We start from the raw sequence: 11,904 nt of genomic DNA, 5'->3' as shown, positions 1-11,904 counted from the left end.
GGGGTGAATACATATGCACGCACCACTGTTCTGTTTTAACTTTTTTTTTTTCAACAAGTTATTTTTTTTCCATTTCACTTCACCAATTTGGACTATTTTGTGTATGTCCATTACATGAAATCCAAATCCATTTAAAGTACAGGTTGTAATGGAACAAAATAGGAAAAATGCCGAAGGGGGTGAATACTTTTGCAAGGCACTGTAGGTAAGCTGGATAACATCAGAAAGACAGACAGACAATTGGCCAGGCAGGGTGAGGGTGTCCTGTCCTTTCAGGAGGGATGCCCGTCAGGGTGAACTGCCTGACTGCTGCAGTTTACCCTTGGACACCTTGATCGACCTCAAAAAGCTTGGATTCCCCACTATTGTATGTAGCTACTTGCTAAACTCTGTCTGAATCGGATTAATACTTTTCCCATCTGGGTCACTGTTGGGGCTAAAACTGGACAACGCAAAGGTCTTGTTCTCTGAAAAACTGATCTTGCAGTTATAGGGTATTCCCTTGAGGGGGTTTACTCTACACAAGGACGTATAGACAGAACTAGCTCAAATGACTATACCTGCTACTGGAGTTCTTCTTGCTTTTATTTTTCCGTTTCAAGCTGTCCTTCTCTTTGCTGCTGGTGAAAGGTAACATGGAGGCATAGCCATGTTCAGCTTCTGGAAATAAATTAGCAGGATATAAATCAATCCATCACTGTAATTCACAACACAGTGCAATGAATGCAACCATAGACATTCTAATGAAAACTGAGAGCCATAAATGTGAGATGAGGGAATACTGTATTTTTTGGCTAGGTAAGAAGTGAACTATTATTTGTATCACGTTTGTAGTTATATAGCTTGAGTATTAACATACAATCTCGATTTATGATAATTTCCCCCCTTTTCAGCCAATGATGTCATCTGAACTGGTGTAAACCCTGCTGGCTCCCCAGCCTAACCACAAAAGAGAGAAGAGGTGGGAAATCGTCTGGACAGAACATCAAGATCAAATCCATTGGCGCAAGCATGAACCTTTCCCGTGTGAATGTGACAAATAATATATTTTTTCGATCAAACATGGTCATTTCTGCATGTCAGTAAAATTGCAACACTATACTTCAAAGTGTTTGTAATAGAAAATATCCCCTGCATGGTCGACTGTTTTTGCTGCTGTGCATTTGTTGTTGCTGTGAGCATATTGCTGCCAGCTGGTCCCCTTATTCGATGTACAATGCAATTATTAATTAATGTTTTTAAAATCTGGTCTACATCAATAATCAATCATTTATAATGAACCTGATCAATGGATTATGACAGGTGCACTCCCCAGCAATTCAAATGAGGCAGGGTAGGTCACTAATGATATAAAAACAATCTGATACACAAAATGCTAAATATGTTAACACTGTACCTCTTTCTCTGCGATCAATGTATTCTGCTGCTTCGATCAACATCTGCACCATTTCGATCGCCGCCATTTTCAACAATAACACTGATAAAATGACAATCAGATTCAGAATTTGGATAGCTAGCTACTCAACTGCTTCTGACTGTGGCTAGTCAGGGTACTTCACTTTCGGTAATGAAAATAAGCAAAGATGGATGCAAATTCTCGACAACAGAAGTCAGTTATCGGTGTGTGATACTGCTCTTGATAACTTAATTATTGACTAAATACTTTGTCAAATTCGCTTGGCCGATGCTGGCTCGTGGTTACAATCAAGCTAAATGCTAGCTAACTACAATGTTTGTGGAATCTCTAACACAAATATTTCAGGCAGAAAGCCTTGTTCTTGAAAAAGTAAAAATGACAATCCGCAGATGGCTCTCTAAAACAATTGACGTTGTAATTTATTAGCCGAACAGAAAATGTACAGCAGCTCAAGCTGGCAAGAAAAACTATCGTCTAACCGGTTAACAAATTAACTTCATACAGTCTGCCTTAAATATCAAAATGAGGTACGCTTGTGATAACCATATATTTAAAACATTCATGTGAGATCTATTCGAAATTTCGAACCAGCGAATATAGTTAGCTATCCAACTTCAAAATAGCCTCGTCAAATTCAAATACTGTAACTAACAAGCGTCTAGTTATGCTGGCCGATCACGTGTGGGTCGTCTCGAGCTGCAAAGGCTGACACGAAAATGTTTATAAAAAAAAAATACTAGGTCAAAAGAGAAGCTAAATAAACTGCTACCTTGCAACAGTGTTTATATGAACGACAGCAGTTTTGCTGGTAAACTACTGTGTTTGCCAGAGAGCTTATGGGTGCGTTCGTAAATTGACTCTGGAGTGACCGAGTGCGCTCTGGGCGTTCGTAAATTCAGAGCGTTACGCTCTCGGAGCGCACACTGGACGCTCTGGCCGAGGAGTAGGGTTGTTCCAAGCATTCTGACCTTAACGGCAGTCAAGAACCCAAGCTAACGTTGGCTAGCTTCTTCCAGACAAAAATTGAGAGAACACCTCTGACCATTTTACTCGGCCTAGCAGAGCTGGTTAAGCTGTTTTCATGTTATCCATACTGTTAGTGACTAACTGAGATGCGGGCAACAATTTAATTACGCCTTTCCCCCTACGTTTACTGGCACTGGACATTCGTTAATCCATCCGTTATTATGCACACTCAGACGAGAGTTCTCTGAAATCGGAGTGAATTTACGAACGCGCCCTATGTGAGCTGTGATGCGATTGGGTACCCTAAATAGTAACACCAACAGGGCTGTATTGTGCAACTGGTTAACATTTTCGCCATTTTGGCGCCATCATATCAGTGTTACAGGAAAAGAGCCACAATGGAGTCTTGTTTCTCTACTGTTGTTGGCACCAAGTAAGTGTTTTGGCGTGCCATTGATTGTTCTCACCGAGTCAAATCGCGATTCGTCAACACCTCGCACGGGGCGACATGCTGCTTTCGCTGTGTACACCGGTGATTGGTTTTTCAGCGTTTGCTTTATTTCGAGTTCAGTGGTTTGCGGAATTCACATGCTGCGCCACTATTGGGGCACTTGGTTTTGCAAGTCCCCCAATAGTGAGTGGCAATTTTTATTAAGGACCAATGGAGTGGTCTAAATTGTATACACTCCGCCTGGCACTGGTTCAAGCAAACCTAACTTTCCATTGGTATTTTATACCTTTATTTAACTAGGCAAGTCAGTTAAAGAAAAAAAAATCTTATTTTCAATGAAGGCCTAGGAACAGTGGGTTAACTGTCTTGTTCAGATTTTTACCTTGTCAGCCCAGGGATTCGATCTTGCAACCTTCCAGTTACTAGTCCAATGCTCTACCCACTAGGCTACCTGCCACCCTGTTTTTCTTACAAGGTAATGCAGAAGCAAGTTTTGCTGCAGAAGTCATTAAGCATTTTTTAAACCATGACTATATTTAAAAAAAATAATTCTAGAAACCATGACAAGAGAGAACAGTCCTCAAATTGCCGTTCGGGTAAATTTACTTCAGAAGACCCATAACCACTTGGAATCTCCAAATATGCTTGAAAACCACATAGTAGGTTGTTGATTGAAAGCAGGTTAGGAAATTGACATACTATGAGGGCAAGAGCCAGCGTTGAATTGTATGTGGTGGCAAAATATATTTTATGCGTGCTTGACTGCGCCATAGTTCGATTACACGTTGGGAAGATTCAGTTGTGATGTTCAGTTAGAATTGGATCAAAATGCCCAGAATTGCATCCATTTAATTGGAATGCAATTAAGTGCGACTGTACTATACTGAATAAAAATATAAACGCAACAATTTCTAAGATTTCGCTGAGTTACAGTTCAAGGAAATCATTCAATTTATATGAATTCATTAGGCCCTAGTCTATGGATTTCACAATTGGGCAGGGGTGCAGCCATAGGTGGGCATATCAGCCAATCAGAATGAGTTTTTCCCCACAAAAAGGGCTTTATTACCGACAGAAGTACTTAGAGGGCCTCCTGAATGTCGCTGTGGTCTAAGGCACTGCATCGCAATGCTTGAAGCATCACTATATACCCGCGTTCGATCCCTGACTGTGTGACAACCGGCTGTGACCAGGAGTCCCATAGAGTGGTCACAATTGGTCCAGCGTTGTCCGGGATAGGGGAGGGCTTTATTTGGCCGGGCGCCTGCAGGCTGACTTGGTTGTCAGTTGAACTGTGTTTTCTCCGACACATTGGTGCAGGCAGGTGTTAAGGAACGCGGTTTGGCGGGTCATGTTTTGGAGGACGCATAATTCAACCGTCGCCTCTCCCAAGCCCGTTGGGGAGTTGCAGCGATCAGACAAGATCGTAAAATGAAAAAAATAATACTCCTCCTCCGCACCTCAACGATCCCACAGGTGAAAAAGCCTGGAGGTGGTCCTGGGCTTGCGTGGTTACACGGAGGTGGCTTATGGTAGAGAAATTAACATTCAATGCTCTGGCAACAGCTCTGGTGGACATTCCTGCAGTCAGCATGCCAATTGCACAAACCATCTGAGACATCTGTGGCAAAACTGAACATTTTAGAGTGGCATTTTATTTTTTTATTGTCCCCAGAATAAGCTTTGTGTACCTATGGAACATTTATGGGATCTTTCATGTCACCTCATGAAACATGGGACCAGCACTATATGTTGCTTTTTCATTTTTGTTCAGTGTAGTATGCAAAAAAGACTATGGCTTGAGCACACCTAAACCATAATTTCGTAAAATTGTATGCAGCATCATCTGGATGTGTGGAACAAAAGTTTAACATTCACCTTCTACCATTTCTGTCAAGACGTCTACACATACAATTTGATGCATACGTTCAATAAATCCAACCTATGAACCACACAATGCTGCAAGGCAAACACAGCATTCCATTGGAAATGAATGTACTTCTGGTGTAGCAAAACACAATGACGCTGTAGGTGTGATCAAGGGGGAGGCAAGACAGAACACAAACGTCAGCCGTGAGCAGTACATCACGTAGGGAACCGAACAGAAAATATAGCTCACTGAATGAAAAGGGAACAGTATGCAACTAATGAATACATCAGTTTGGTGACAACAAATGGTGGAGATTCAACAAGTAGAATTGTTGGGAAACTAATAGAAATGACAGCAGACGTTCTGTGGTCAAAGGCGATAGGAAGGCTAACCGCTGATTTCAACCGTTTGTCCTTAAAACCATATACAGAAGATGACACGAGAAATGAGCCTAGAGGGGGAATTTGAACACAACTGAAGAGGGGTTTGTGCTCAAATCCCATCCATTAAAATTACTTGCCTTCAAAAATATTCTCATACCTTTCAGCAATCAATTAACTATCCCACTTAGACCTTTACATTTCAATAATTTGGCAATTTACATAAATCGTAAAAATGAGAATGGGCCATGATCTGAATGAACGTTTTTAATATGACCCAAAAACACCTCAATTAAAATGCACCCTGAAAAGCATATCGACCCAGGCATGTTGTCAACAAGACTAAAATAAGCTAAACATATTACAGAAACATTTCATTATATTCAGTTGCATGTGTCTTTGCATAACTTATATGCAGTGCAGGGTGTCAAAATGAGAAGAAAAAAAAATACATAATACAAAAAAATAAACTTCTATCACCAAAACACAGTCTAGAGACAACAAGGCTAAAATAGTATATTTTAGGGAACATCAATGAGTATGTTCTGTTTATCCTACTTCAAGCAATGAAATCCAGAGGTCTGTTGAATCCACCTTTTCTGTTCATGTACTGCCTGAAAAGAAAAAAATACAAAACGGTTACCATTACATCATCATCCACCAATAGGAGAGCCAAAATGTCTGCATAGAAACACCTGCAGAGGTGATTGGCAGCAATGAGCATAGTCACTGTTCAGACTGCTCAATATCAGCCAGGACCTTGTGCCTAGCAGTTGGAATTGTTGATTTATAAACAAATGAAGCTAGTTGGTGCATAAATCAACAAGATACGCTACTTAATAACAGGTGACCTGAATGTGATGGAAAATAAATAATATCCTAACAAGAAGGACTAGATATTGGTAGTCCCACACATTGATGATCATATACTAAATGCAGTCTATATTACAGCATTTTCACAACTACACGTGAGCAGCTCCACCCAATTTTGTCATTTAAATGTTATTTGTGAAATAAAAAGCCACATAAGACAACTCTTGGGGTTAATGATAATGAATCAACAGACCTGTATTTCCTCTTCTGAGACACATTGATAGCATGCGCATTGACTGCTCCATTGGTCTTCTTCCCCTGTTGGCAATGACAACTACATTAATACATCACACATCCAGAAACACGAGGTTGTTCAACCTTCGTTCACCTGTGGCAATAAACAATTAAGTTTTATCAAATCAAAACATCTTCCTGCAATAAAAATAAAAAAAACTGCCAGACAAATGGAGACCGAATTGAACTCCTTTGAAAAGATTCACACCCATTTCGGATGATCTTAGTCTTACAACAAACTGTTTACCAAAAGTGGATCGTGTCAAGTTCTTAGAAATCACTATTATGATTGTTAGATCTTTAATTCTTGATGGTGAAGTGCACCGTACAATCAGTTAGTTTTAGAAAATTGTGCCCCCTTGTGGTGAGTTGGACAATTTCAGCAATTATTCTGCAGACTCCAGATTAAATAAAATCTAATATCTACAGATATCTTTGGCAAGCCTAACCAGGAACCTCTAGATTTGAGACGAGTTGACAGAATCCTTACCTTTGTGGTGTCAAAGTTGCCAAATCCCATAATCTTCATCATCTCAATCTCCTCTTCTGTCTTGCCCTGCATGTCTTCCTCTATAAACAATACACACTTTTAGACACTGACATGCAACAGTAGTATTTCTCCATATTCTCACAGAAGGGGTGCATCCCAATTAGCACCCCCCCCCACACACACACACCAGTACCAGTCAAAAGTTGACATACTCATTCAAAGGTTCCTTTATTTTGACTATTTTCTACATTGTAGAATAGTGAAGACATCAAAACTATGAAATAACATATGGAATCATGTAGCTACCAAAAAAGTGTTAAATGAAAATATATTGTGTATTTGAGATCATTCAAAGTAGCCAACCTTTGCACACTAATTATCTCAACCACCTTCATGAGGTGGAATGCAATAAGTAACAGGTGTACCTTGTTAAAAGTTAATTTGTGGAATTTCTTTCCTTCTTAATGCATTTGAGCCAATCAGTTGTATTGTGACAAGGTAGGAATGGTATACAGAAGATAGCCCTATTTGGTAAAAGACCAAGTCCATATTATGGCAAGAACAGCTCAAATAAGCAAAGAGAAACAACAGTCCACCATTACTTTAAGACATGAAGGTCAATCAAGTCAGAACATTTCAAGAACTATTCTTCAAGTGCAGTCGCAAAAACCATCAAGCGCTATGAAACTGGCTCTCATGAGGACGGCCAAAGGAAAGGAAGACCCAGAGTTACCTCTGTGGCAGAGGTTAAGTTCATTAGTTACCAGCCTCAGAAATTGCAGCCCAAATAAATGCTTCAGAGTTTAAGTAACAGACAAACTCAACATCAACTGTTCAGAAGAGACTGCTTAAATCAGACCTTCATGGTCAAATTGCTGCAAAGAAACCACTTCTAAAGGTGACTAATAAGAGACTTGCTTGGGCCAAGAAACATCGAGCAATGGACATTACATCGGTGGAAATCTGTCCTTTGGTCCGATGAGTCCAATTGTGAGATTTTTGGCTCCAAACGCCATGTCTTTGTGAGACGCAGAGTAGTTGAACGAATGATCTCTGCATGTGTGGTTCCCACCATGAAGGAGGTAGTGTGATGGTGCTTTGCTGGTGACACTGATTTTATTTAGAATTCAAGGCACACTTAACCAGCATGGCTACCACAGCATTCTGCAGCGATACGCCATCCCATCTGTTTTGAGCTTAGTGGGAATATCAATTGTTTTTCAACAGGATAATGACACAAAACAAAAGCAGCCAACAAGTGCTCAGCATATGTGGGAACGCCTTCAAGACGGTTGGAAAAGCACTCCAGTTTAAGCTGGTTGAGAGAGCGCCAAAAGTGTGCAAAGCTGTCATCAAGGCAAAGGGTGGTTACTTAGAAGAATCTAAAATGTATTTTTATTTGATTAACACTTTTTTGGTTACTACATGATTCCATGTGTGTTGTTTCATAGTTGTGATGTCTTCACTACTATTCTACAATGTAGAAAACAGTAAAAATAAAGAAACACCTTGAATGAATAGGTGTCCAAAAGTTTGACTGGTACTGTATATATACACACAGGGCTCTGGTCAAAAGTACTGCACCATGTAGAGAATTGAGTGTCATTTGAGACACATACAAGATCATAGCAGATAAACCACCTGAGATCTGATGCTCCTTTATTGGCTTATCCTTGGAATCCTTTTTATCTTCATCATCACGCCTGTCCTTCTGCCTGGAGGGGGAGCCGGAAGAAGAGCGCAGCCGGCGAGGAGACCTAAAGACAAGAGATAGCTGGTGGACGGGTTATCTAGGCAGAGGTCCCATTCTATATCCTTCTTGAAGTGCGCACAAATCATTTTCCCTTATGGACTGGTTTAACAAATATGGTGGAAACTGGAAACACTCCCCCCACCCCAATCTAATGCTTGTAAATTCTTGAGGATGAGGAAGTGCACATTTGGGGAGAAGGGTGTGGAATCGGAATACAGCCCTAGTGATACTTTTGCAGTACAGAAATAGTCAAACTTCCCCCTAAGAGCACAAGGTATCACAGTCTCTTTAGCCAGATATATTTATGTCAATGGGAGTGTAGACCGAGGTTACACCACATAGGCCTAGAGAAGTAACCAATGACCCTGTGTGAGTCCACTGTCAACCCCCTTTTAGTTGAGATGACTCACTGGGGGTCTCTTCTCTCACCTTGAGCGCCGCCTTCGGGCTGGAGAGCGTGAGCGGCTCCTTCGCCTTTCCCTGTCCCGAGAACGGGAGCGTTCCCTCTCCCTGCGCTTTCGTTCGCGGTCCCTTGAACCCGAGCGAGAGCGTCGTCTCTCTGCAGACGAGGAACAAACAGACCAAGACATCACTTAATATGGCGGAAGACCAAGAACAGCATCCATGTTATGAATCCTTACATGAATAGAATTTTGTTTAGTGAATGAGTTCAATAGACTTTCGTACTACCTCGAAGTAGCTATGTTCATAGCATAGCATGTTCATAGCCCAGTCATAGTAGACCAGCAGAGGCTTCTGAGGGGTGGAAGGCTTATAATAATGGCTGGAACGGAGTAGTATCAACCACATCTGATGTTTGATACCATTCCAACCATTATGATGAGCTGTCTTCCCCTCAGCAATCTCCACTGACTATAGGGATGTCAAACGTTCAGCCTGCAGCACAGACCCTTTGGACGCTCTAGTTTAGAGCGCCTGGTTAAATTGTGATTATGTGCATTTTTTTTTATATCTCTAAATGGTTAAACTACTGAGAAATATAAAGTATGTGATTATTGAAACAAATCTGTGTGTTTAACTTACTATCACGATAAATTAAGCTATACATTAATAAGATATGGGGGGAAAATGATATGTTACTTTCCATGTTGTGGACAGTATTTGTTAATACATTACACAAGCTGACGTTTTGATAGCATCGGGGTCATCAAATTTTTACCTCAAGTGCTTAAAACAGATCAATATATTTGATTTTGTAATGTTTATTTTGTCAAATACACTGGGGTTTGCAGGATTTCGTTTTTAAAATATTTTTAAATGTCACTGATACGCACACCAATTGATTTCAACGTGATAACCGATGAGTCACGACAAAATAGTGTTGCGTTTCTTTCTGTTCTGGTGACCCCTGTATCAAAATGCAACATTCCAAAATGTAGTTGACTTATGCAGGTTGTCCTCTAACCAGTGATGTAAAAAATATCTCCAGTTTCCATTAGGTTTTTCAGTTGTGGTAGTCAATAGAAGGGTCAACAGAAGGGGTAACCCAGACATCACAGGGGCTATAAAGATGAAGCATTCATTTAGAATGTTCTCAACACCAAACGAGAGTTGAAGTCCAGTCACGGGTAGTGGGAGAGGATGAACTAGGTGAAACTGGGCAAACATTCTGCTAATTATCTCATCGATGAAACATCTGATCTCAATACATTAAGTTCCCAAAACTACAATCTGTTACAAACACAGTGCACTAAGTTAAAGACTTAGTGTTTGAAAGAGTGCAAGGTCAAATGGAGATTGTGCACACACACTTCCCAGAGGAGGCGTTCCCTAAAGGAAATATATGCTACAATAGGATCTCCCTAGCTCCTGTTTGGCTTCGCCCACCTCCTTGCTTGTTCTGCCCACTAAGCTTAATTTTCTCCCACTATAAACGGCACAGATTAACTATATTGGGTTAGACAGTATCTTCTTGCCAGGGGAGTTTTGTTAAGAATCCTGACGCTTGCTCTAACGTTAACATGCATTGTTTGCGGTACAGTTTTGGAAACATAAGGAACAAATCAGTTGTAATTTTCTCAAAACAAAAAAAAAGGTTCAATTACTATACACATTTAAAGATGCGCCATGCTTCTCCATTTCCTGGTATCTAAAATGTGTTTATGTGACAAAACAAGCAAGTATAGCATAGAGAATCATTGTACTATCTAAACCACTGTGATAAACATTTTCCATAAGCAAAAATTATTGTATTTTCAGCTGGTTTACGAAACCGAAAGTAAAACACACAAAAACGAAACTTGGGCACGGGAAGCATAGAAAGAGAGCACTTAAAACAGATCTACCGCGTCTCAGACTTGCTTTCAATGAGAATGACAGCTCTATAATTTGGTCGTGTTGCCCAAAAAGTTACATACTGCAGCTTTAAAGGGCTTTAGGGTTTACACGCTGCATGTGTCTAATTCCCCCTACAGTTGACCAATCACAGATGAAGGGCCGTAGACTTCGGGCAAAATAAAAATAGCTGAAAAGAATGCAAAGACCATAACGTCACAAATCATAATATATGCATTAACTCTTTACGATGGGAATTATGTGGACAGCTTTACAGCCTTGTTTATTACGTGTATATTTTTGCAGTTGTTAAATTAACGTTATTTTTATGTGACAAGAAAGTAGGAGGCTTTATGTTTCTAAAAACGTATAGCAATCGAGAATCCATTCACTTTTAGTTGCCGTATTTGTCTGCCAAAGCCAATCAGTCTCTAAACAGAACATGTAACGTAAAGGTCCTTTGACTATAGTCCGGAGTAACGCTGTTTGGCTCCTTTACTCCATTATGGGCTAGCGTGTACACAATTAAAAGTTAACCAGATTACTGTAGTTTAACTACAATGTTTAGGGGTACATGTTAGTTGCGAGACCGAAATAGTGGTTATTGTTATCGTCAACTTGCTAGCTGGAATACATATGGACCTGTTTGTAAATAACGTATGATGCTACTGTAGCTAACTTTAGCAAATTACTATTATTGTCATCGTTGGTTATTCATTGCTAATACAAACCTCGCTTTGGTGGGGATCGGCTTCTACTTCTGCCCATTTTTAGGGCCTTAAGTTCTTCAAACAATAAGCAAAGTGAAACCGTCGACAATTTAACAGATTTCTGCCGTCTGATTTCAGTAACTCATTGCTGTTCTCTCCGCAGATGAAAAAGACAGGAAACCGGAAGCCCTTAACACAGAAAGATATCTTTACTGCCCCCTAGCGGGCTGGAATGGATATGAATAGCGTTACCTGTTGATTTCGTAAGTTCATGGATGAATCTCAATTTCATCCTCCTGGTGTCCTCTCTCATCGCCTCCTTCTCAAAATCCATCGGATGATAAAGCCAGAGGTCCCGCTGCTCTGACCATCTTCTCCAATGGGTTTTGAGCAAGAGGCGAGAAGAGAGAATAGGACTCGATAGTATACAATGCAATTTTTCCTCATGTCTTTATAAACAAAAAC

At 40.4% G+C, this 11,904-nt stretch overlaps 2 protein-coding genes across 6 annotated transcripts in view; both read right to left on the bottom strand.

Annotated features, from left to right (window-relative positions):
- mxd1 (MAX dimerization protein 1) overlaps positions 1–2,330 on the bottom strand; it is a 36,402-nt gene extending 34,072 nt beyond the window's left edge. The window contains exons 1-3 of one of the 5 annotated variants that reach the window (XM_090191025.1): positions 2,187–2,330; positions 1,397–1,477; positions 561–660 (exon numbers count right to left, since the gene is read on the bottom strand). In XM_090191025.1, coding sequence (XP_090047151.1) covers positions 561–660; positions 1,397–1,463 — 167 coding nt within the window. In that variant the 5' untranslated portion in view covers positions 1,464–1,477; positions 2,187–2,330. Of the gene's footprint in view, positions 1–560; positions 661–1,396; positions 2,095–2,186 lie in introns of those variants that run through there. The other 4 variants (XM_090191022.1, XM_090191026.1, XM_090191024.1 and 1 more) reach the window with 4 other exon arrangements.
- Positions 2,331–5,336: 3,006 nt separating this feature from the next.
- snrnp27 (small nuclear ribonucleoprotein 27 (U4/U6.U5)) lies at positions 5,337–11,644 on the bottom strand. The gene is made up of 6 exons (XM_021621929.3): positions 11,461–11,644; positions 8,864–8,993; positions 8,323–8,438; positions 6,682–6,761; positions 6,151–6,215; positions 5,337–5,698 (listed from the first exon to the last, which is right to left on the bottom strand). Exons 1-6 carry the CDS (start codon positions 11,495–11,497, stop codon positions 5,644–5,646), a joined length of 483 nt encoding a protein of 160 aa, XP_021477604.1. The 5' UTR covers positions 11,498–11,644; the 3' UTR covers positions 5,337–5,643.
- Positions 11,645–11,904: the final 260 nt, after the last annotated feature.

This window comes from Oncorhynchus mykiss, chromosome 11, assembly GCF_057628025.1.
Source record: "Oncorhynchus mykiss isolate SJ-2025 chromosome 11, ASM5762802v1, whole genome shotgun sequence".
In the NCBI taxonomy this organism is placed as follows: domain Eukaryota; kingdom Metazoa; phylum Chordata; class Actinopteri; order Salmoniformes; family Salmonidae; genus Oncorhynchus; species Oncorhynchus mykiss.
This window is presented reverse-complemented; position numbering and strand designations above follow the sequence as displayed.